The sequence below is a fragment of the Pristiophorus japonicus genome, chromosome 2, assembly GCF_044704955.1.
Source record: "Pristiophorus japonicus isolate sPriJap1 chromosome 2, sPriJap1.hap1, whole genome shotgun sequence".
Lineage (NCBI taxonomy): Eukaryota > Metazoa > Chordata > Chondrichthyes > Pristiophoridae > Pristiophorus > Pristiophorus japonicus.
Genome location: NC_091978.1, coordinates 118859717 through 118886698, shown reverse-complemented (window position 1 = coordinate 118886698; position 26982 = coordinate 118859717). Strand labels below are relative to the sequence as shown.

The 26982-nt window shown below is 42.5% G+C and overlaps 1 protein-coding gene and 1 pseudogene across 1 annotated transcript in view; one reads left to right on the top strand and one right to left on the bottom strand.

Annotated features, from left to right (window-relative positions):
• LOC139240463 (putative nuclease HARBI1 pseudogene) overlaps nt 1-26982 on the bottom strand; it is a 397365-nt pseudogene that overhangs the window by 41437 nt on the left and 328946 nt on the right.
• Nucleotides 1720-26982, top strand: part of ankrd55 (ankyrin repeat domain 55) — a 156917-nt gene continuing 131654 nt past the window's right edge. The window contains exon 1 of the mRNA XM_070868992.1: nt 1720-2056. Within this exon, the coding sequence (XP_070725093.1) occupies nt 2017-2056 (40 nt within the window). The 5' untranslated portion in view covers nt 1720-2016. The remainder of the gene's footprint in view (nt 2057-26982) is intronic.

The following is a 26982-nucleotide window of genomic DNA, read 5'->3' as shown; positions in this document are numbered from 1 at the left end:
CGTGGGACCTCCCTTTTTTTACCTGGATGACCAGGTAAGGAGTGTCTCCCACAAATTCACCCCCTGTGGTCAAGGTGTGCATTGCTTAAGTATTTACAGTATTGCAGTGGTGTTACATAGAGGTTACATACATGACAAAGGTATGCAGTCATTTTTACCCACAGGTGTACTATAGGGTTGGACTTTTGGCTGGGGTGTAAAAACTTCCTTGTGTAATGCCTGATTTTGCGCCCCCGATCATGGAACCTCATTTTTTGTTGAATTTTGCAGATAAGGACACAAACTTTTTCCAGGCGGTATCAGGACCGCCCTGCTGCCATTACCGCCCCAAAATTTCAAAAGCCATAAATCCAGCCCTATTACATTACCCACCAACCAATATAGTTACCGTTGTGAACCATGACTTGTTGGGGCCTAAATTCCTTAGCATCCTAAAGCAGGCACGATTCTGGCGACAGGTGGGATGGAACAGAGAGGCCCAAACTAAAGTTGACCTGCAGCAGCCTGCAATTGTTTTGTGCACTCCTGCTCCTTCTGACTCTACAAAATGCAAACATTTTCAACATTTGTGGGTCATTTTTGAAAAGCCTCCAGTGGCCTCTTTAGGTTGGCCAAGACCAGGAACAACAAAATTACCAATCTGGGTCAGAAATGAGAACAGAAACTTCATTTTAATAGGTCTGTGCTCATTTCATGCAATTGCGGGAGCTGCCTACAAAAAGGTTCCGACCAATTTAGCATTGGCCAGAATGACCATGCAGATCAGGCTTGGGTCTCTGGCCTGCTAAATTGGTTGTCATTACACCCACTTTAGGCCTTGTGTATCTCATTGTCATAGCAATGGAACTTTTGAAAAGATAATGGGGTAGAGAGGGATATAACTGCTTGGCACGGCTTCCCTGTAAATTTGTGATGGCGTCTACATTCGGTAGAAGCTATTTGAGAAAAATCAGAAATGCTATAATTGTACGATATTATATGTTTTTTTTACATTTCTAGTCAAAGACTGTCACTGTCTGTAGCCTGAGGCCTATGGCCTTGGTCTGAGGCTTGAGAATATAGGTGACAATGTATATATTATAGGATGTGGCAAAATGTGTTGCATTTTAACAAATTTTTTCCATTTATTCTGTGCATGGTAATAACTAAATGTAACTATGTATATTTCTCTATTTCTGCTTTATGATATTAGTCATTGGAAATTTACAGAGAGTAATTTCCCAAACAGTTATAGGTACATACCCTGACAGCTGTACAGGTTTTTCAGTATTTCAAAGGGTCCCAATATGGCAACAAAGCAACATTTCTTAATTCTTGCAAGGTTACAGGTCATTTTTCGCATTCTATTTATTGCTCCACTTATTCCTCAAACAGATGAGAGCAGCACGCTTACATTATATAATAATAAGTAATCAGGAATCATATCACTACTGGTTGTTTTTCACCAGATTTTAAAGAAGCATATAATATAAAACACTGATAAAATAAACATCCTTCCCGGCACTTCAATACATATGTATTCTGTATACCCAAAGTGCATTGCCAGTTTGCACATGCTCAGTTTGGATATGAAAACCCTTGTTCACAATAAGATGCTTCTGTTTTATTTAAGGAAATATTGCTGATGCTGCTTTCATCTGCATCTTTTTTGAGTAGCAGAACCCTGGTGATTGTTTCTTGTCCTGATGAAGTGATTGTTGAGCAGTCTTACCAGAATCATTAGAAGGAACACCTGGATATTCTTCAGACCAGATACTGTGTGAATTTATTCAATAACCTCAGCTGTTCGCATTAGATATAGCCCTCCAGCTGCAGCCTGTAGAAAACAACTTGTTTCAGTGATAGGTGTAGGCCAGTACTGTTATTCTCCTCGACAACCAGTGGCCGTAAAGTGATTTATTCCCCAACATAATGCTTGACGACAGCTGTTATTCTATTTACTGCAGTCTCTGATTCTCTGCTTGAAGCACTGGAGATGACATTTTCTTGCTCCAATTTTAAATAATGAGATAGAAAATGGATTTTAGTTCTTCATCTGTTTTTGATCAGCACAAAGGTATGGTTATTTTTGACCTGAATTAAAATAATAATGGTGCGCAATCTTGTACAGATTTCTATTGAGATGTACAGGGTTCAGAACCATCTTTGCTCTTCAAATAAAAGTAGCTGGATTGACAAGCTATGTCTTTAAAATATTACGCATGTTGTTATTTCTTACTTTATCTGATGTGTTGTTGAATTAGAAATACCAGTTTAAAAAAGTCTTATTTGTATTTGTTTGACATGTTAAAATCTGAGCTTTAAATTCTGGTAGTGAGTATTCTAATATAACCTGGTCATTACACGTTATAGCAAAAGTCAGTCCAGACAGTTAAACGAAGGTAAATGTTTTAACTGCAATCAGGCTATAAATATTACTGTATGGAAGTCTACTGTTCAGATTCACAACTTAGCATGTATTTTACTACAAATATATCCAAATTTAATAAACTAATCCATCTTTGGAAAACCAGACTGATAATTAGTATACATTTATATATTTTATTACCAATATTAATTTTGAGCAGATATAAAAAGGAAAGTAAACAATTGGCATTTGTTTTCATTAATTGTGTGGAATATTGTGATATGGACATATTTGTTGGCAACTGTATTTGGATTGACACCAAGATCAAGAATGTAACAGGAATTTTTTTCAAATTTATATCAAGAATGCTATGAATTCATCAGTTTTGTGATTCTGCACATTTTTCTTATTTTATGCCTTCACACACACACAGATGCTAAATGTTTGAATATACAATGTTGTGCTCCTCAAGGTAAAGGCAATGAGTACTAGAAAATACACACTTTCCAATTCGGGGCCTCAGTGTTAGCATCAAGCAATTAAGTCAGTTTTAGAATGGGTAGATACTCTGCCCTTGTGATGTGTCTCAACCATAACCTCAGAAGAGCATCCCTTAACTGCACTAGTGTAACATTTCTTCATTTTCCACACCAACCATCCTCTCAGTTTATGTGCCAATTGGTGCTGAATTAGATGAAGGTTTGTGCTGTGGGCTAAACTTGTTTCATGTACAACCCTTACAGAAGGTAGAGAATTTAATCTACCAAGTCTAGACTGAATTTGAACTCGCACACTAGAAATGAGCAGTTGGCATTTAACTCACTGACAATTCCGCAGATGACAACTTTTCAAGTTGACATATCAGTCTTGCAGCTCCAAGAAATGTTTGTAGAGTGGTTTCATTCACACAGTTTCACAGATTAGCACCACTAAGCATGAGATCAGATATTATGCTAGTAGGGGCATAACTCAGGGTGTATTTGTTCTTTGGCACATACAGGTTTATTTGAATTCATCATTGGAAATGTTCATGAAAAATGTGTATTTGCATTACTTATGAAAGTAAAGATGCATGAACAGAGCATTTAAGAACAAGTTAAATCATTTCACTTTGGAGAGACAGCAGCTGCCAGAGAGAGAGAAAACTTTAATCTCTTCTGTCTCAAGAGCTGAATTGATCAGATATGGACAAAGTGCACCATCCAGTTTATGCGCAATCAATAATTTGTGAATATTTTGATGAAAGACCTTCAAAGACTACCTACTTTCACCTCTATAACATTGCCTGCCTCTGTTGCTCCCTCAATTCATCTGTTGCTGAAAACCCTATCCATGTCTTTGTCACCTCCAGACTCAATTATTCAAATGCTCCCCTGCCCGGCCTCCGCCCTCCATAAACTTCAGCTTATCTAAAACTCGGCTGCCCATATTCTATCTGGCACCAAGTACTGGTAACCCATCACCCATGTCCTTGCTAACCTACATTGGCTCCCAGTTCTCAATTTAAAATTCTCATCCTTGTGGCCTCACCCTTTTCTATCTCTGTAACTTCCTCCAGCCCTACAACCATTCACGCTGAAATCTTCATTCCTCTGACTCTGGCCTTTTGTGAAGACTCTGAGCTTCCATTGGCGGCCCTATCTTTAACCTGAATGGCCTAGCTCTAATTTTAAGATTATGTCCCCTCGTTCTTAATTCCCTCACCAGAAGAAATCATTTAATATTATATACTTTGTGCTTTAATTCTTGCAACAAATCTCTTACGTGACACCTTATGAAAAGCCTTACGAAAATTCATACTTATAACAACAACTTGCATTTATAGAGCACCTTTAACTTAGTAAAAACATTCCACGGTGCTTTACAGGAGCATAATCAGACAAAAATTGTCCAAGCTAAAGAAAAAGAAATTAGGACAAGTGTGTAAGAAGTAGGTTTTAAGTAGCAGCTTGAAGGAGGAGAGAGAAGTGGAACGATTTAAGGAGGGATTTCCAAAACTTAGGGCTTAAATGAGTGAAGGTGCGCAGCCAGTGCTGGTGCGAAGGAAGTGGAGGATGCACAAGGGCCATTCCTGGAGCAACACAGAGTTCTTGGAGGGCTGTAGGGTTGGAGCAGATTACAGAGATTGGGAGGGGCAAGGTTATGGAGGGATTTGAACATGAGGTTCAGAATTTTAAAATCGAAGCATTGGTGAACTGGAAGCCAATGTAAGTCAGCGAGCACAGGATGATGAGTGAACAGGGCTCTCTGGAAGTTAGGATACAGGCAGAGAGTTTTGGGATGAATTCAGGTTTCTGGAGGGAGGAAGCTCGGAGGGCATTGGAATAGTTGATTCTGGTGGTAACAAAAGCGTAGTTGAGTGTTTCGGCAGCAGATAAGCTGAGGCAAGGGCAGAGACGGACATTATGGAGGTGGAAGTAGGCGGTCTTTGTGATGGAGAGGATATGGGGTCGGAAGCTCAGCTAAGGGTTTAAGGTTGCGAACAGTCTGGTTCAGCCTGAGACAGTGGCCAGGGAAGGGGATGGAATTGGTGGCGAGGGAACAGAGTCTGTGGCAGGGTCCCAAGACAATGGCTTCAGTCTTCCCAATATTTAATTGGAGGAACTTGTATCTCAACCAAGACTGGATGTCAATACAGTGGCAGTGATGGACTCGGGAGGGGTCGAGACAGGTAGTGAAGTAGAGCTGGGTGTGGTCAGCATGCATGTGGAACGTGATGTCACATCTTCGGATTATGTCACCGAGGGTCAGCATGCTGATAAGAAATAGGAGGGGATCAAAGATATATCCTTGGGAGACTCCAGAGGTAACGGTGCTGGGATGGGAAGGGAGGCCATGACAGCAGATTCTCTGACTACAAATGGAGAGGTAAGAATGAAACCAGATGAGGACAGTTCCATTCAGCTGTACAAAGGAGGGGCAACATTGGAGGAGGAGGATGTGGTTAACTGCAGATAGATCAAGAAGGATGAGGAGAGATAGTCAATGCAGTCATAGTCACATAGGATTTAATTTGTGACTTTGATTAGGGTCGTTTCAGTACTGTGGCAGAGGCAGAATCCTGTCTGGAGAGATTCAAAGATGGAGTTTCAGGAAAGATGGGCATATATTTGGGAGGCAGCATCATATTCTCAGGTCTGGAATTTGGCCTCCTTAGCATCTCTCGTTATCGCCTCCGGGGGTGATATTCAGGGCGCTAATTGGGTTCCGACTGGGTGCAGTGATAACATTGACTCCTGCCATATTTGGTAGGAGGTTTGCGGCGGTGGTACGGCATTGCACCCCGATCTCCTTCCCCAGGATTTCATGATATTATCACCATGTGCATCGCTCCGGTCCCAAATATGTGTTCCGCCCCCTGCAGCATCGCCAGGCGAAAACACCGGCAACTGCAGGAGGCATCCATTGGGAGGCCGGGTGCTTCGGGGCGATACTTAAAGGCGATGTAAGTACAAAAAAATGTTACCTTCTCTGTTTAAGGCTTCTTTGCCCGCGATCGATTAGCCCGGCACTCTGCTTCAGTGCATCAGGCTGATTAGGCGGGATCATGGCTGCCGTCGGGGAGGAGGTAAGTTTTTTTTTGCAGAGCCTGTAGCCATGGCCCTTCCTTTTAAGGGCGGGAAGGAGCCTTTCAACGGGGCTGTGCTGCACAGCCCAGTGTGCAGCGCTACTCCACTTACCGCCCCCACTGCTGCCGATTACACTCCAGGAAGGAAGTGGAGCGCCTGATTGAGCACTCCTCTTCTTTCCTGGAACGCCAGCCCTGAATTATTTAAAAGAAGAAAAAGATTAGCACCTGCTGCTAATTTTTGCTATTTTTAAAAGTTAGGGCCCCAAATGATAGTTAGCACTCCAAATGGGGTGCTCCAGAATTTCTCCTCCAAAGATCTGGGCAAGAAATGGGAGGTTGGAGATGGGGTGGTAGTCTGCAAAAACAGAGAGATTAACATTTACTCCATTCCCTTTATTGATATATTCTGGGATTTTCGTCCCCAAAATCAACTAAATTAGTCAAGCACAACCAGCATAATGCATACTGACTGCTCATCATTAGCCTATGCCTTACTAAGTGTTCATTAATTTCATCCCATATAATGAATCTAAAAGTTTACCCACAGCTGAGGTAAAACAAATTGGCCTATAAATTTGTGGCTAACGCTTTTCCCTCTTTTGAATAAAGCTGTAACATATGCCATAATTCTCATTTCAAATCTTTAAGGATATTATGGTAAGTGGCTCTACTATCTCCTACCCAACCTTCTTCGGTTTTCCGGGACCAGTAGCAACTCTGTTGGTCGCAGCATAAACCAGCAAATAGTAGGGGCTTGTCAAAAGGGAACAGCAATAATCATGGGTGATTTTAACCTCTATATTGATTGGACAAATCAAATTGGTCTGGGTAGCCTTGAGGAAGAGTTCATAAAGTGCATAAGGGACGGGTTCCTTGAGCAGTATGTTACGGAACCAACCAGGGGGCAGGCTATCTTAGATCTGGTCCTGTGTAATGAGACAGGATTAATAAACAATCTCCTAGTAAACGATCCCCATGGAATGAGTGATCATAGCATGGTTGAATTTCAAATTCAGATGGAAGGTGAGAAAGTTGGATCCCAAACCCGTGTACTAAGCTTAAATAAAGGAGACTATGAAGATATGAGGGCAGAGTTGGCTAAAATGGACTGGAGGGTAGGATAGTTGATGAACAGTGGTGTACATTTAAGGAGATATTTCACAATTCTCAAGAAAAATATATTCCAGTGAGGAGGAAAGGGTGTAAGAGAAAAGATAGCCATCCGTGGCTGACTAAAGAAATAAAGGAGGGTATCCAATTAAAAACAAGGGCATACAAAGTGTCCAAAACATGTGGGAGGACAGAAGATTGGGAAGCTTTTAAAAGCCAGCAAAGAATGACTAAAAAAATGATTAAGAAAGGGAAGATAGACTATGAAAGTAAACTAGCACGAAATATAAAAACAGATAGCAAGAGTTTCTATAGGTATATAAAAAGGAAAAGAGTGGCTAAAGTAAATATTGGTCCCTTAGAGGACGAGACTGTGGAATTAGTAATGGGGAACATGGAGATGGCAGAAACTCTGAACAAATATTTTGTATCAGTCTTTACGATAGAAGACACTAACAATATTCCAACAGTGGATAGTCAAGGGGCTGAGGGAATGATCAGTCATGATCTTATTGAATGGTGGTGCAGGCTCGAAGGGCCGAATGGCCTACTCCTGCACCTATTTTCTATGTTTCTATGTTTCTATGGTGGGGGGGGAGAGGAACTTAACACAATCAGAATCACTAAGGAGCTGGTACTCAGTAAGATAATGGGACTAAAGGCGGATAAATCCCCTGGATCTGATGGCTTGCATCCTAGGGTCTTAAGAGAAGTAGCGGCAGGGATAGTGGATGCATTGGTTGTAATTTACCAAAATTCCCTGGATTCTGGGAAGGTCCCAGCAGATTGGGAAACTGCAAATGTAATGCCCCTATTTAAAAAAGGAAACAGTTAAAAAGCAGGAAACTATAGACCAGTTAGCCTTAACATCTGTGGTTGGAAAAATGTTGCAGTCCATTATTAAAGAAGCAGTAGCAGGACATTTGGATAAGCAAAATTTGGTCAGGCAGAGTCAGCATGGATTTATGAAAGGGAAGTCATGTTTGACAAATTTTCTGGAATTCTTTGAGGATGTAACAAACAGGGTGGATAAAGGGAAACCAGTGGATGTGGTGTATTTGGACTTCCAGAAAGCATTTGACAAGGTGTTACATAAAAGGTTATTGCACAAGATAAAAGTTCACGGGGTTGGAGGTAATATATTAGCATGGATAGAGGATTGGCTAACAACAGAAACAGAGAGTCGGGATAAATAGTTCATTCTCGGTTATCAATCAGTAACCAGTGGGGTGCCGCAGGGATCAGTGCTGGGACCCCAATGATTTACAATCTATATTAACGACTTGGAAGAAGGGACTGAGTGTAACGTAGCCAAGTTTGCTGACAATACAAAGATGGGAGGAAAAGCACCATGTGAGGAGGACACAAAAAACCTGCAAAAGGACATAGACAGGCTAAGTGAGTGGGCAAAAATTTGGCAGATGGAATATAATGTTGGAAAGTGTGAGGTCATGCACTTTGGCAGAAAAAAAATCAAAGAGCAAGTTATTATTTAAAGGGAGAAAGTTTGCAATGTGCTGCAGTACAGCGGGACCTGGGGGTACTTGTGCATGAAACACAAAAGGATAGTATGCAGGTACAGCAAGTGATCAGGAAGGCCAATGGATTCTTGACCTTTATTGCAAAGGAGATGGAGTATAAAAGCAGGGAAGTCTTGCTACAGTTATAAAGGGTATTGGTGAGGCCACACCTGGAATACTGCGTGCAGTTTTGGTTTCCATATTTAAGAAAGGATATACTTGCTTTGGAAGCAGTTCAGAGAAGGTTCACTAGGTTGATTCCGGAGATGAGGGGGTTGACTTATGAGGAAAGGTTGAGTAGGTTCGGCCTCTACTCATTGGAATTCAGAAGAATGAGAGGTGATGTTATCCGAATGTATAAGATTATGAGGGGGCTTGACAGGGTGGATGCAGAGAGGATGTTTCACTGATAGGGGAGACTAGAACTAGAGGGCATAATCTTAGAATAAGGGGCCGCCCATTTAAAACTGAGATGAGGAGACATTTCTTCTCTCAGAGGGTTGTGAATCTGTGGAATTCGCTGCCTCAGAGAGCTGTGGCAGCTGGGACATTGAATAAATTTAAGACAGAAATAGACAGTTTCTTAAACGATAAGGGAATAAGGGGTTATAGGGAATGGGCAGGGAAGTGGACTTGAGTCCATGATCGGATCAGCCATGATCGCATTAAATGGCGGAGCAGGCTCGAGGGGCCGTATAGCTTACTCCTGCTCCTATGTCTTATGTTCTTATGTTTTTATGCATACCAGGTGAGCCTGGAGACATTTCCCTTTGAACAGCTGTCTCTAGTCGTAGCTCTTCCACATCTAACCATTCTCACTCTCCTTATAAAAACTTATGCAAACCACTTCTTCAACATCTCTGCCATTCCTTCACTCTCAAGCACAAAATGACCCCTTTCATCGTTAATTGATCCAACATCTTATTTGGCTATTCTCTGCTTTGCATGTGCTTATAAAAGCTATTAAAAGCCCTTGCCATTTCCTTTTATGTTGACTTGTCGTCTTGTTTCAGACTCTCTCTCAGCCTACCTAAATTCTTGCTTTGCTTTCTTTCTCTACTTTTTATATGTTTCATTGTTTCCCAAATGTATAATTTACATTTAAAATGTTTAGGGTTGGAAAAGTTAAACAGGAGGAAGGGAGTAGCATTGAATAAGGGAGGGTCTGAAAGTTATCAAAAGAGATTTAGCTTGAATGATGGGGGATTTGAGTCGTCAATGAAAATCTGTGACCTAACATGAAGGAAGTTTATAATTGACAATTGATGTTAAATTTTTTTGTAAATGAATTAGGAAAAGATTAAATTAATAATTGGGAGAAACTTTAAATACATAAAATTAGAATGCAATACCAGATGGAATCTTGCAAAAGATTAGCTCGTAGATTACTTATCATGCAACATCCTTACAAGGACGGGAGAGTGCCATGCTTAATCCAGTATTCAGCAGCAATTTTGAGATAATAGAAAATTTATAGGTAGGGGAGCATTCCAGGCATGGATAATCAAAATTCATTACATTTGATATTATGATAAAACATAATAAAAAGAACATCTAGCAGTTTTTAGTGTTGTTTCTGGTGATTAAACTGAGGGAAAAAACAGTTGTTGACTAAAATTATTTGTTTTCATCACTAAGACTAAAATTAGGACTGAATTTCTTATGAAGACCATAATTAAAATAAAAGCAAAATTTAAGATAAAGACATGAGATTGAAACTAAAATAAATTTCAGGACTAAAACAGCACTGGCCAGTGGCTTACAACCTTTGGAATGGATACTGAAATAGATGGGATGAAGCCCAAAAGAGGGAAGGTGGAATGAGCAGATCAGATATAACTATTTCACACAGAGTGTAGTAAATGTTTGGCATGGACTGCTCAAGGAGATGACTGGGGCTGATAGCATCAGCAATTTTGATGGACTTGGATAGGTATTTGGTGAGAAAATTAATTGAGAAATAGAGATAGTGAACTGTGTATTCGAGATGGATAAAAATGATATTTCTGGTTCTTGTATATTCTCATGTTCTTAATGTATTTTTAAGGCTTAGTGAGTTATGTGGGAAGTGAAACAACAATTATAACATGTTTTTCAACATTAAATTGAAAAAGAAATTGTTCTTATTTTTAATTTTCTTGTTTACAAAAGAACCACTCCTGAGAATTATAACTCTAATTAGCTTGACATCTGCTGAATAAAAAAATTGGAATCTATTAAAGATAAAACTATTGAAACTCATCAAAGACAATACAGCCGAACTAATGGAACTCTGATCCTGACACAAGGCCTTGCCACTAGGACCACATGTCAGGAATTTGGCACCATTCTCCCCATGATTTCCAAATGGATGGAAAATTATGGGGACTGTGCGCCTTAATTCTCAATATGTACTCTAGTTGGCAAAGTTCTGTGTGAGGAATGCAATATTGTAAAATAAGTCCTAATAATTTCAAGGGGCTAGGTTTTCCACTTTTTTTGCATGCATAACACTCACTTAACGCCCATTTTACCACTGAAATTACATATAACACCTATATATCCGCCCATTTAGCCACAAAATAGAAACTGAGGCCCATTTTTCGGACACTCATCGCCAAACATTACTTTCCCCATGTGCGTAACACCGGGAAAAAATAATGCCACCCGTCAGTTTTTTTGGGTGGAATCATCAGAATGGGCGAAATCAACACCCATAATATCGCCCAGCGTTAGTTTCCGCACGTAATTAACGCCGAGATTCAATAATACCACCCGCCCACTTTATTTTGTCGTAAAGATCACATTTGCCGAAACTAATGCCCAGAAGATCGGTTAGCGTTACTTTCACCATCTCGCACACATCTCGCCCACAATATCGCTCACCCAAAACACCGCTCAGAAAAAGTGGAACTGCGCTTCCACAAGGTGGTGATCAATGAAATATGTGAGCTCATCAGGCCACATATGCAGCCTGCCATCAGGACATCAGTATCGGGAGAGGTCAGGGTCACCGCGGCACTGTCTTTCTACGTGTCCGATTCCTTTCGGGCCTCCGCGGTCGAGATTTCCCCTCTGTCTCACCATGCCACCCATCGCTGCATTAGACAGGTCATGGAAGCCCTGTACGTGCGAAGGATGGACTTTATCAGCTTCCCCATGACCATGGAGGCTCAGACTGACAGGGCTGGAGCATTCTACCACATTGCTAAGTTCCCCAGGGTGCAGGGAGCTATACAGTGCACTCACATCGCCATGCGGGCACCTTCTCAGGACCCAGCGCTTTTTCATAACAGAAAAAGATTTCACTCACTGAAGGTCCAACTAGTTCTCGACCACAACCAGATCATCATGGCAGTGAATGCCAAATGTGCGGGCAGCTTTGATGAGGCTCACATCCTGCATGAGAGCGCTGTCTCTGACATGTTTAAGAGTCAGCCACAAGGACAATGCTGGATGCTTGGTCATAACCAATATGACCTAGCCACCTGGCTAATGCTCACACCGAGGCCGAGAAGCGATACAACCAGAGCCACAGAAACACACGCAATGTGGTCCAGAAAACAAAAACAATAACTGTGTTTAAGCAGTGCTTCAGATGCCTGGACCACTCAGGAGGGGAGTTACAATACAACCCTGAGGAAGTAGCTAAATTCGTGGTCATGTGCTCCATGCTGCACAACCTGGCTATCAGGAGGGACCAAGAATTGCCAGAAGGAACTGATGCTCCACAACAGGAGAGAGAGGAAGAGGAGGATGAGGGGTTGGACGCTGACCTAGGGCCAGACAATCAGGCTGGCTATGCAACCATGCCCACGCCCTTGGAGCGTGGCAATGCAGGTTCCTCGAAGCCCTCGCTCTCATCCATAGAGAACAGACCCAGCGGATTGACAGGTGAGAATCGGACCTCCTCAGTAGATGTTGGATCGTCCGCCGACTCTGGCCCAGCGCCCCCACCTTCTGGCCTCTGAGGTCTTGCCTCGGGACGCGCTGCTGGCTGAGCTGCAAAACACAAATGACGTTACTAGAGGAGAAGGGGGGTGCTAGGTTCACAAGGTGAGTCCAGCGCTACACACAGCATATGCACGACAAAAGCACCATCGCTATCAAGATCATCACAGTTATCATGTTTCATGACCATCAACACATTCTGCATTGCAATGATTTTCATTAGGCCAGCATTATTTCTAGGACAATTTTAGAAATCATCTATCATATATGATTGTTCGGATATGAGTGGGTGTGGTATCTATTGACTTTACATCACGCAATGGTGTAAACTTTACTCACGTCGCATCACTTCAGGGTCTGCAGCTCCTTGCGTGGCCATCCGGGGGTGCTTCCCCACAAGTGCGAGTACCCGCTCCTCCGTCTCAGTGATTTCGATGGGGACTGGTGGCCCCCCACCTGTTCGCCTCTGCACGGATCTCATCGTCGAGAGCTTCTTCTGTAAAAGGTGACAGGACGACATGGCATGAGATCATTGTATGATATCATTGCTAGGTACTGTCACAGAGACTGATACAACACATAACCGACAAATGAAATCATGATTATTATAATTATCATTCTTCACCTAAAAACATACACCATGACCGCAGCATTACATTCCCGGTAAAAGTGCAAGACCTCACATCTGCTGATAGTCACTCATGATTGTTACAAATCAAATTATATAGATACAGAAGTACATGTAAATCAATGTAATACTTACTCTTGCAGATCCCACAAGGTCGTTCCATCATTTGCGGCATTGGTTGCCCTCACGCACCTTGTTGGTCGCCGATGAGACCACCTCTGCTATCTCGGCCCATATCTTCTGGTAGGCCTTTGAGGTGGGCTTCCCACGCCCTGCCTGGGTCAAATCACCCCAGCGTGACTTGACCTCTTGCAGGAGGGAGGCATTTGCCTCGTCCGAGAACCTCCTCGCTCTTTTGCGCCTTCCAATGTGCTCCTCTCCCAGCTCACTGCTCTCTCCAGCGTCAGTCTCCACAACGTGCTGTGATGCCTCCGCCTCTCCCCCCATTATAGGCCAAATTTGAGCAAATATCTGGCTGGTAACAGCTAATTTTTGTTTCCCTATTTGCTCTAAAGCTCTAAACTCTTCCTCCTTCCTCCCAAAGCAGCCACACCACACCCACACACGCATTCAGTCCTTTTCAGCTCCCTCTCTCTCTGTCTCCTCTTCTGCGCATGTCATGATGACCCTTGACCTCCTGAATCACGGGAATCGAGCGTTGCCATAGAGTTGCTAAGGACAGCAACACTTTACGGCAGAAGGTCAGAGAGATTTAACGCTACCGCCCATTTCATATCGCTGGTGGCAACGCCCAATTTCAAAAGTGGAGACTAGGGGCTTTGAGAATGGATGACAAGCCAGCGATCTGAAAACCCATTTTTACCGTCCACGCCGGAAATAACACCCATTTTTGGGAGATCTGCACAAAAGTGCAAAATCTAGCCCAAGGTACGTGAAGGAGTTTTTAAGCATGATTATCCATGATCCTGTTTCGCTGCAACAACTATAGCAGAGCAAGAATTGTACCTAGCCAGAGAAAAGAGAGACTGGCCTCACTGTTGTTTCCAGAGTCTGTACTATCCATGCCGTATTAGTGCATCTTCGCACAAGCTAGAAGGGGAGGAAACAAAATACCATGTGACAGCAAAGCCAGCAAGAACGGCTAAAAATTGCTGGAAAAAGTGGCATTGATTCCCTTTATCAAAGAACTAATTTAAATATTGCAGGCTGTCATCTTCTGGGGTCTTCTAGGCTGAAACATCGCTGTGGGCTCCACTTATGCTATTCCACTGATTGATCGGCATCAGTATCTTGTCAGCATCCATTTCACTGGGGCACAGCAGGTGGAAGCAGCCGAAAATCAGCACCATCTTGCCAGTCTCTCTATTTTGAAGGACAGAACTTCCGCTCACTCCTTCCCCCGACAGGAAACTTGTGCAGTCAGATCTTCAGGGTAGAGCCCTGGACCTGGATTTTACCAACCTTGGCGGGCCCATGGCTGATCATGCAACTTCAGTACCCCATTCCTGCTTTCTCTCCATACCCCTTGATCCCTTTAGCCATAAGGGCCACATCTAATTCCCTTTTGAATATACCTAACGAACAAGCCTCAACAACTTTCTGTGGTAGAGAATTCCACAGGTTCACAATTCTCTGAGTGAAGAAGTTTCTCCTCATCTCAGTCCTAACTGGCTTACCCCTTATCAGTAGACTGTGACCCCTGGTTCTGGGCTTCCCCAACATCGGGAACATTCTTCCTGCATTAACCTGTCCAATTCCATCAGAATTTTCTGTTTCTATGAGATCCTCTCTCATTCTTCTAAATTCCAGTGAATATAAGGCTAGTTGATCCAGTCTTTCTTCATATGTCAGTCCGCCATCCGGGAATCAGTCTGGTGAACCTTCGCTGCACTTCCTCAATAGCAACAATGTCCTTCCTCAGATTAGGAGACCAAAACTGTAGACAATATTCAAGGTGTGGCCTCACCAAGGCCCTGTAAAAATGCAGTAAGACCTCCCTGCTCCTATACTCAAACCTTCTCCCTATGAAGGCCAACATGCCATTTGCCTTCTTCACCGCCTGCTGTACCGTGCATGCCAACTTTCAATGACTGATGTACCATGACACCCAGGTCTTGTTGCACCTCCCCTTTTCCTAATCTGTCACTATTCAGATAATAGTCTGCCTTCCTGTTTTTGCCACCAAAGTGGATAACCTCACATTTACCTACATTATACTGCATCTGCCATGCATTTGCCCACTCATCTAACCTGTCCAAGTCACCCTGCAGCTTCTTACATCCTCCTCATAGCTCACACCGCCACCCAGTTTAGTGTCATCTGCAAACTTGGAGCTATTACATTCAATTCCTTTGTTTAAATCATTAATGTATATTGTAAATAGCTGAGGTCCCAGCACTGAGCCTTGCGGTACCCCACTAGTCACTGCCTGCCATTCTGAAAAGGACCCGTTTATTCCTACTCTTTGCTTCCTGTATGCCAACCAGTTCTCTATCCACGTCAATACATGATCCTCAATACCATGTGCTTTAATTTTGCATACTAATCTCTTGTGTGGGACCTTGTCAAAAACCTTTTGAAAGTCCAAATACACCACATCCACTGGTTCTCCCTTTTCCACTCTACTAGTTACATCCTCAAAACATCCCAGAAGACTTGTCAAGCATGATTTCCCTTTCATAAATCGATGCTGACTTGGACCGATCCTGTCATCGCTTTCCAAATGCGCTGCTATTACATCTTTAATAATTGATTCCAACATTTTCCCCACTACCAATGTCAGGCTAACCATAATTTGATGACGCGTCATCAGCCAGTTTCCTTAAAGGGACCAAACGTAAATTTATTTGACGTTTGTGCTGTCAAGTTGTCTACAGCATTGAGGTCCTGGAAACAATGACAAGCACTGCACAGAGGTGTAGGGCTGTGCCCAGGCTCTCCCATGCTTATGGAGGGAATCACAGCATGCAGGGAGGTCCTCTTCCATTCCCATGTGTGGAAGAAACCTCCCCAGGAGACCAACCCAGCACATTGCACAGGAGAACACAAGCAGGGATGTCATCAGGAGGACCAGGCTGCAGTGGCGCAACCCCATCACTCTGTCTTCCCTACCCTACTCCTGCACATCCTTATTCACACCAACTTTGCTTGCAACTCCACCCATCCCTCTCTTATCTGCATTATCACACCCCCATCTTACTAGCCACCCCTCACACTCACCCTTATCCTAGTGCAATCATACCAACTAACAACACATAAGAGTAGGCACTTAGGTGTTTTAGCTAATGTTCGTGTAAAGTTTCTATAAATGTACTGTCAAACATTGAAATCTTTATTTTCAACACTTTCCATTCTTGGAGAGATTTGTGTGAACCATTGGAAGTGGCTTAGTGAGTTGCAGTGAATGTTGAGAAATAACGGTACCCCCCCGCAATGCTGATGAGTGTGAAAGGAATGGCTTGGCATTGTAGGGATGCTTTATGGTGTGTGTGTGTGGGATGGTTTTAACCTGATGCATCATGTGGCAGCCAGGGTGTGCAGCATCAAGTGAGCAAGTGAAGTAAATCTGGCCACGGTGAGGCCATCCCTGGCCTCCCAGGCAACAATGTGGTCGGGTACTGATGCCCTCTGTCCTGTGCAGTATCAGGTGATTGCGGAGAAGGTTGGTGTTGTTGTTGGTGCTCCTGATGTGCCTGGTGCTGTTGGTGTGCCTGGTGATGCTGGTGTTGTGGCTGATTGTGATGGGATTCTAAGGACCAAGGTGAGAGAGTTTCAACGGCACTTATGCTGATGGAATAGATGTAGGTGATATAGAGATGACAGAAGCGATCTGTCAATGGTGGGAGAGGTAATGAGGTCAGTGTGTATGGAGACGTATAAAGACTTGCAACATCCTGAATCTGTAGTGGAAATTCAGTTTAGAGAAATTAGTGGTGAAACGAACATTTCTCAAACAGCTATGAACTTTGACGACATTTGAAGCTGTCAACTCATCAGCTGATTCAATGGCCACTGACCTTCCGCCTCAGCTTCACAGACAAGGTCTAGGCACAGCGGGGAACCGGTGGGTGGCCTGTCAAATCCAAAAAGCTGGGGAAAACCATTGATAAGTTGCTGTAAACAAGTCACTAATGAATTTAATTGCCTCCCCCACCGCTGCGTGTTGGGTCTGCTCAGTGCTCCCAGACCCGATATTTAGTAAAGGCAACAGTGGGGGAATAAAACACTTTCCCACCAAGACCCGCCACTGTTCACACCTGCTGACTCCCGCAAAGTCCATCCTACTATGTTAGTAGTGTTATTGGAAATTTCTATTTTATAGCATTATTAGTGATCAATGATAATTTGCTTTTATTTTGATTTTCTAGCTTCAGATTACTAAAGTCAGCTTCAGTCTTTTTCATAGCAGTGCTCTAAAATGTTTTAATAGATATAAGTTTGCTAAAATTATTGCAGGCGGTTAAGGCATGGGCTGTTCTAAACTGTTTCCATAATTGTTCACTTTCCCAGCCTCCATCATGGGACAATCATGTCCCTTTAGCCTTCCCTATTTTGAAAGTATTGCTTTCAATTGATAAACCATTGCATTTACAAGACAGATTGGTGTAAGGCAACTTTACAGACAATAAAATGACTGAAGATAAATATTAAACCAGCATTAAATGGCAAAGTGATGTGCTTTGGATTATAGGATGCAATGGACAATCAATCTCATGGATACTGGGCAAAGTAATCATCAACAATTCATCTTGCTGAGGCTAAAGCTATAAACTGACTATAATCTGGCTTTCACCAAAACAACAGCATTTTTTATAAATGAGTCAAGATGTTTGTGATAAAGAGTTTGGAATAAGGTTTGACTAGTTTGATTTTTTATGAAATCACCAAATTACACCAGTTTCACACTGAATACTGAACATCACAAAGCAATAAGTAGCCATTCTGCATCAGGAACTGAACAGTACAAACAATCACACTAATTTCTTGCCATGTACCATTAAACCATTTGTATAATCTTTATTAGATATCATCTTAATGCAATTAATCTATATAAATTAAAATAGCTGTCCATTATCTGCTATTTACATATTATTTACATTCATATTTATGAATTCATAATATGTATAATATTTCCATTTTTAATATGTTTCAGTTTACATTATTTAACTTACATTGGCTGTTTGCACAATTCCTGTAGCATTACTCATGGATAAAAATGTGTTTCTCTTCGTGATTGCTTATCTGTTTCTTTCTTGCACTATAATTCTTTCTGTGATCTTCTCTTTGTCTTTGTCTATTCCTCCCTAAATTTTGCTTTCTCTCTGTATAATTGCAAATTTGTTCATTAATTTATGTATAGCTCTCATATGCTTTCTTCATTGTAACCAAACTACCGCAGTGGTCATGTGGCCATTATCATCATATCACACTGTGGACTCTCCACCTCTCCTCTGGAGGAAAAGTGCCATCTCCAGAGACTGGCATGTATATAATTTACTTCTTTGCAATGCTCAGGGAGTGCTGCAGTGGTGGAGATGCCGTCTTTTGAATGAGACATTTAACCAAAGCCCTGTTTATCCTTTCATGCTACTATTCGAAGAGCAGGGGAGTTCTCCCAGTGTCTTGGCCAATATTTATCCTTCGACCAACATCACAAAAAAAAACATTATCTGTTCATGTATCTCAGTGCTATCAGGCCTCATTCTCCTCTACCAAAACGACCCACTACTCCAGGATCATCCTCGACAGTAAAGATAATCATTGGCTTCTTTTCTCTCTGTAGCCCAGCAAAATTCAGCACCTTCAGGAAGAAAATTAGGAGGGAAAAATTTTTTAATTATCATTTCCTTAAAGCCCCCTCCCTTGCCCCGCCCACACTCACCTCCAACAAATGTGAGGAGCTCATGGACTTATGAGCCCATCCACCTCCCTCCATAAACTTCAACTGATCCAAAACTTTTCTGCCGGTATCCTTTCCTGCATCAAGTCCCTATTACCCCTGTCTTCACTAACTTCTATCAGTCCCCCAATTCCTCAAGTTTAAAATTATCATCCTTGTGTTTGAAATTCCTTCATGACTTTACTCCTCTCTATTTCTGTAACCACCTCCAGCCCTCAAACTATCAGGTTTCTATATTAAAGGTACTATAATTATGCAAGATGTTATCTCTCTATGTGATTTATTTTCTAATATTCTTTTTCTTTATGTCTATCCTCACCTCTATCTCCTCTCTTTTCTCTATCTCTCCCAATCTCTCTGAATGGCAGTTATACATTTTGCTTTACTATGGAGCCAGTTTATCTCTTACTTGTGTTAAGTTCCAGGATATGTAAAAAAATGGTAGCCAACATGTACAAGGTTAGAGATGGTAATAACAAAATCGTATTCTTCAAATCCCAAATATAAACCCTTATAATGCAACATTCAGTTTTGTTCATTGCATATGACAATTTAAATATAAAATTTGAACTGCCTCTTTTGTATCTTTTCAAAGCAAATTCAATTTGATCAACTCCTTCACTTTTTTTAGTGGTGTGCAATTTTAAGCTCCTCTCAGTGGTGCTGAAGTCTCCTGCAAAAATCAGGTATTTCGCTGAGAGTGATTCCCCCAGTAGCTGGGGAAGATCTCTGCAGGCCATCGCTAAGAGGGCTTCTTTGCTTTTCTATGCAGGAGTATGTTTTTCAGCCTAAGTTTTAGCCATTTTTTACCTTTTGAGACAATATTTAAGTTGACACCTGGGTTAGTATTGCAATCAGAAGGATGGCAAAAAACCACTTATCTATTAATGAGTACTGCCTCCAGTTTTCTTTACTTTTCAAGTTGGCAACCAACGTTAGAGATGCGGATGGTGTCAAACTGCTAATATAAAGATGCTTTGAATTTTATTCCTTCATTTTGTACTGGCATTTGGAGATATGAAAAGTACTGAAAATGGCTGAAATCTGACCTCCATTCTGGCAATATAAATCAAGTGAAGTTCTCACAGTGGCTAAATGAGTAAATTGCATGTGTGGTACTAAGTCATACAGACCAGAAGCTTCCATGCTGTGCTAAGTTACTAATCTCAGTTGGGGCTGCAGATGGGTTGCTATAATTGGTCTTGATGCTTCTGAAGTAGGGAGGGAAATATTGGCCTAAATTTCTGTTTCTGATCACTAGCCAGTGATTCTTGCCAGAAATGTGTGTGTAGACACTGTGTGAAATAGGATTAGGCTTGGCTGTGATGCCCTGCATATTTGCCCTTGCCAACAAACAGTGTCCAGGCTTGCACATGAATCTTGGCTGCTTAGGTGAAGTACAGGAGGACTGCCAGCGACTGTGGAACCTTCCCCAGTGTCTTTAGGAAAGAAGGGAAAGGGGAGGAAGGGGGAATTAGACAGAACAAATGTAAAAATCTAGTAAATCATGTTTTGAATCTGTAGCTTTGAAACTAGCTCCACCTCTGGGTTGGTTTCCTGCCAGTATTGATAAAGAGGCACACAAATATAAACTGTGAATGGTCTCACTCTGAAATCAACCCTCCCAACAGCCTGTATTTTTTCTGCAGTGACATTGCTGCATGTACACCATCACATTGATATCATCATCAGGAACAAGTTGATATCAGCAATGTTTCTCACATGCACACAGTACATTAGAAATTGCTTTAAGTAAGTAATCCCCTATGATAAAGCAGTACAAAAAGGGTCAGCTGATAGCATCTGATTCAAGTACTGATTATAGGAACATTGGAAAAGCAGTAGGCCATTCAGTCCCTCAAGCCTTCTCTGCCATTCAATTAGATCTTGCTCTTGTCCAACAGGTTCGATGCTCTTACTCCCTGTGTGGACGAGAGCAAGGACTGAACATAAGGACATAAGAATTAGGAACAGGAGTAAGCCATCTAGCCCCTCGAGCCTGCTCCGCCATTCAATAAGATCATGGCTGATCTGGCCGTGGACTCAGCTCCATTTACCTGCCTGCTCCCCATAACCCTTAATTCCCTTATTAGTTAAAAATCTATCTATCTGTGACTTGAATACATTCAATGAGCTAGCCTCAACTGCTTCCTTGGGCAGAGAATTCCACATATTCACAACCCTCTGGGAGAAGAACTTCCTTCTCAACTCGGTTTTAAATTGGCTCCCCCGTATTTTGAGGCTGTGCCCCCTAGTTCTAGTCTCCCCGACCAGTGGAAACAACCTCTCTGCCTCTATCTTGTCTATCCCTTTCATTATTTTAAATGTTTCTATAAGATCACCCCTCATCCTTCTGAACTCCAACGAGTAAAGACCCAGTCTATTCAATCTATCATTATAAGGTAATCCCCTCATCTCCGGAATCAACCGAGTGAATCGTCTCTGTACCCCCTCCAAAGCCAGTATATCCTTCTTTAAGTAAGGCGACCAAAACTGCACGCAGTACTCCAGATGCGGCCTCACCAATACCCTATACAGTTGCAGAAGGACTCCCTGCTTTTGTACTCCATCCCTCTCGCAATGAAGGCCAACATTCCATTCGCCTTCCTGATTACCTGCTGCACCTGCAAACTAACTTTTTGGGATTCATGCACAAGGACCCCCAGGTCCCTCTGCACCGCAGCATGTTGTAATTTCTCCCCATTCAAATAGTATTCCCTTTTTTTGTTTTTTTCCCCAAGGTGGATGACCTCACACTTTCCGACATTGTATTCCATCTGCCAAACCTTAGCCCATTCACTTAACCTATCTAAATCTCTTTGTAGCCTCTCTGTGTCCTCTACACAACCCACTTTCCCACGAATCTTTGTGTCATCTGCAAATTTTGTTACACTACACTCTGTCCCCTCTTCCAGATCATCTATGTATATTGTAAACAGTTGTGGTCCCAACATCGATCCCTGTGGCACACCACTAACCACCGATTTCCAACCTGAAAAGGACCCATTTAACCTGACTCTCTGCTTTCTGTTAGCCAGCCAATTCTCTATCCATGCTAATACATTTCCACTGACCCCGCATACCTTTATCTTCTGCAGCAACCTTTTGTGTGGCACCTTATCGAATGCCTTTTGGAAATCTAAATACACCACATCCATCGGTATACCTCTATCCACCATGCTCGCTATATACTCAAAGAATTCCAGTAAATTAGTTAAACATGATTTCCCCTTCATGAATCCATGCTGCGTCTGCTTGATTGCACTATTCCTATCTAGATGTCCCGCTATTTCTTCCTTAATGATAGTTTCAAGCATTTTCCCCACTACAGATGTTAAACTAACCGGCCTATAGTTGCCTGCCTTATGTCTGCCTCCTTTTTTAAACAGAGGCGTTACATTAGCTGCTTTCCAATCCGCTGGTACCTCCCCAGAGTCCAGAGAATTTTGGTAGATTATAACGAATGCATCTGCTATAACTTCCGCCACCTCTTTTAATACCCTGGGATGCATTTCATCAGGACCAGGGGACTTGTCTACCTTGAGTCCCATTAGCCTGTCCAGCACTACCCCCCGAGTGATAGTGATTGTCTCCAGGTCCTCCCTTCCCACATTCCTGTGACTGCAGGGAGGGTGAGCAAACTGACCGCAGCACCTCGGTACAGGAGGCCATTCAAGCGGAGGGAGTAAAAAGAAATACTGTAGGAGTAGAGGACAGTATCATTAGGGGATAGATACAGTTCTCTGCAGCCGTGAGCGTGAGTCCCGAAGGCTGTGTTGCCTGCCCGGTGCCAGGGTTAAGGACACCTTCTTGCTATTGAGGGAGTGCAGCGAAGGTTCACCAGACTGATTCCCGGGATGGCGGGACTGACCTATCAAGAAAGACTGGATCAACTGGGCTTGTATTCACTGGAGTTCAGAAGAATGAGAGGGGACCTCATAGAAACATATAAAATTCTGACGGGGTTAGACAGGTTAGATGCAGGAAGAATGTTCCCAATGTTGGGGAAGTCCAGAACCAGGGGTCACAGTCTAAGGATAAGGGGTAAGCCATTTAGGACCGAGATGCGGAGGAACTTCTTCACCCAGAGAGTGGTGAACCTGTGGAATTCTCTACCACAGAAAGTTGTTGAGGCCAATTCACTAAATATATTCAAAAAGGAGTTAGATGAGGTCCTTACTGCTAGGGGGATCAAGGGGTATGGCGAGAAAGCAGGAATGGGGTACTGAAGTTGAATGTTCAGCCATGAACTCATTGAATGGCGGTGCAGGCTAGAAGGGCCGAATGGCCTACTCCTGCACCTATTTTCTATGTTTCTATGTTTCTCAGGGCTGGAGAGGAACTTGCAGTGGGAGGGGGTAGATCCAGTTGACGTGGTCCATGTGGCTATCAATGACATAGATAGGACAGACAAGAAGGTTCTGCTAAAGGATTATGAGCAGTTAGGGGCCAAATTAAAAAGCAGAACCACAAAGGTAATAAACTATGGATCACTGCCTGAGCCATGAGCAAATTTACATAGATTAAATAATATCAGAGAGCTAAACTCGTGGCTCAAAGACTGGTGTGGGAGAAATGGGTTTTGGTTCCTGGGGCAAGAGGAAGCTGTTCCATCGTGAAGACTCCACTTGGAACATGCTGGGGCTAGGGTCTTGGCGAACTGAATAATTTAGGGCTGCAGAGAGAGCTTCAAACTAATTAGTGGGGGGGAGGGTTCAGGTGAGCAGAAACATAAAAGCTCAAAGAACAACGTGAAGGCAATAGAGCAGGGTAGCATTGGAGGAAACGAAAATTAGAGCATGACAGGAAAGGACAGGCTCTATAAACATAAGAGTGTATCAGAAACTGGGGCCATAACAGGAGAAAATGATAAGAAAACACATTTAAAAGTTCTTTATTTGAATACACACAGCATTCACAACAAATTAGATGAGAGCTGTCGGCGCAAATAGTTACAAATGGGTATGATCTGGTAGCCATAACAAAGATGTGGTTGCAAGGTGACCAAGACTGGAAACTAAACATTCAGGGGTACTTGACAATTCGGAAGGACGGACAGAAAGGAAAAGATGGGGTACCTCTGTTGATAAAGGATGGAATCAGTGCAATGGTGAGAAATGACATTGGCTCAAATGATCAGGATGTTGAAACAGTTTGGGTGGAGATAAGGAATAATAAGGGGAAAAAGTCACTGGTGGGCATAGTCTATAGGTCCCCTAACAGTAGCAACTCTGTTGGTCGGAGTATAAACCAAAAAATAGTGGGGGCTTGTAAAAAGGAAACAGCAATAATCATGGGTGATTTTAACCTCCATATTGATTGGACAAATCAAATTGGTCTGGGTAGCCTTGAGGAAGATTTCATAGAGTGCATAAAGGACGGGTTCCTTGAGCAGTATGTAATAGAACGAACCAGGGGGCAGGCTATCTTAGATCTGGTCCTGTGTAATGAGACAGGATTAATAAACAATCTCCTCGTAAAGGATCCCCATGGAATGAGTGATCATAGCATGGTTGAATTTCAAATTCAGATGGAGATTGAGAAAGTTGGATTTCAAACCAGTGTACGAAGCTTAAATAAAGGAGACTACAAAGGTATGAGGACAGAGTTGGCAAAAGTGGACTGGGAAAATAGATTGAAGTGTAGGATGGTTGATGAACAGTGGCATACATTTAAGGAGATATTTCACAACTCTCAAGAAAAATATACTCTAATGAGGAGGAAAGGGTGTAAAAGAAAAGATAGCCATCCGTGGCTCACTAAAGAAATAAAGGATGGTATCCAATTAAAAACAAGGGCATACAAAGTGGCCAAAACTAGTGGGAGGACAGAAGATTGGGAAGCTTTTAAAAGCCAGCAAAGAATGACTCAAAAAATGATTCAGAAAGGGACGATAGACTATGAAAGTAAACGAGCATGAAATATAAAAACAGATAGCAAGAGTTTCTACAGGTATATAAAAAGGAAAAGAGTAGCTCAAGTAAATGTTGGTCCCTTAGAGGACGAGACCGGGGAATTAGTGATGGGGAACATGGAGATGGCAGAAACTCTGAATAAATATTTTGTATCAGTCTTTACGGTAGAGGAAACTAAAAATATCCCAAAAGTGGATAGTCAAGGGTCTATGGGGGAGAGGAACTTAACACAATCGGAATCACTAAGGAGGTGGTACTCAGTAAGATAATGGGATTAAAGGCGGATAAATCCTCTGGACCTGATGGCTTGCATTCTAGAGTCTTAAGAGAAGTAGTGGCAGGGATAGTGAATACATTGGTTGTAATTTACCAAAATTCCCTGGATTCTGGGGAGGTCCCAGCAGATTGGAAAACTGCAAATGTAACACCCTTATTTAAAAAACGAGGCAGACAAAAAGCAGGAAACTATAGACCAGTTAACCTAACATCTGTGGTTGGGAAAATGTTGGAGTCCATTATTAAAGAAGCAGTAGGAAAAGCATAATTCAGTCAGCCAGAGTTAGCATAGATTTATGAAGGGGAAGTCATGTTTGACAAATTTGCTGGAATTCTTTGAAGATGTAACAAACAGGGTAGATAAAGGGGAACCAGTGGATGTGGTGTATTTGGACTTCCAGAAGGCATTTGACAAGGTGCCACATAAAAGGTGACTTCACAAGGTAAAAGTTCACGGGGTTGTGGGTAATATATCAGCATGGATAGAGGAGTGGCTAACTAACAGAAAACTGAGAGTCGGGATAAATGGTTCATTCTCGGGTTGGCAATCAGTAACTAATGGGGTGCCACAGGGATCAGTGCTGGGACCCCAACTAGTTACAATCTATATTAACGACTTGAATGAAGGGACCGAGTGTAACATAGCCAAGTTTGCTGACGATACAAAGATGGAAGGAAAAGCAATGTGTGAGGAGGACACAAAAAACCTGCAAAAGGACATAGACTGGGTAAGTGAGTGGGCAAAAAATTGGCAGATGGAGTATAATGTTGTGGTTATGCACTTTGGCAGAAAAAATCGAAGAGCAAGTTATTATTTAAATGGAGAAAAATTGCAAAGTGCTGCAGTATAGCAGGACCTGGGGGTCCTGGTGCATGAAACACAAAAGGTTTGTATGCAGGTACAGCAAGTGATAAGGAGGGCTCATGGAATCTTGGCCTTTATTGCAAAGGGGATGGAGTATAAAAGCAGGGAAGTTACAGTTACACAGGCCACACCTAGAATACTGCGTACAGTTTTGGTTTCCATAGTTAAGAAAGGATATACTTGCTTTGGAGGCAGTTCAGAGAAGGTTCACTGGGATGATTCTGGAGATGAGGGGGTTGACTTATCAGGAAAGGTTGAGGAGGTTGGGCCTCTATTCATTGGAATTTAGAAGAATGAGAGGTGATCTTATCAAAACATGTAAGATTATGAGGGGGCTTGACAAGGTGAATGCAGAGAAGATGTTTCCACTGATAGGGGAGACTAGAACTAACGGGGCATAATCTTAGAATAAGGGGCTGCCCATTTAAAACTGAGATGAGGAGGAATTTCTTCTCTCAGAAGGTTGTAGATCTGTGGAATTCTCTGCCTCAGAGAGCTGTGGAAGCTGGGTCATTGAATAAATTTAAGACAGAGATAGACAGTTTCTTAACCAGTAAGGGAGGTGGACCTGATCGTATTAAATGGCAGAGCAGGCTCGAGGGGTCGTATTGACTACTTCTACTCCTATTTCTTATGTTCTTATAATGACCAATCTGTACCTCAACACCTTTTACCCGCCTTAGCTCCATATCCCTTGAGACCCTTACCTAACATAGCTCCAATTGAAATTCCGTTTGCAACACCACCCGTTAGCGCCGGAGAGGGGTGGTTAACGGGCAGCTAATGACTTATCGGTGGTGGAGAGCGGGTTCCTTGGCTCACGAGAAAGTTAGTTGGGCAGTGGGGACGGCGCCAAGAGGTATCACTATGTGCTCTACCGCCACCCACGTGGTGATGTCATCGAGGATGCAATGCCCCCTTGGCGCATGGCTACGAAATTAGGTAGGTATGGCCTTACCA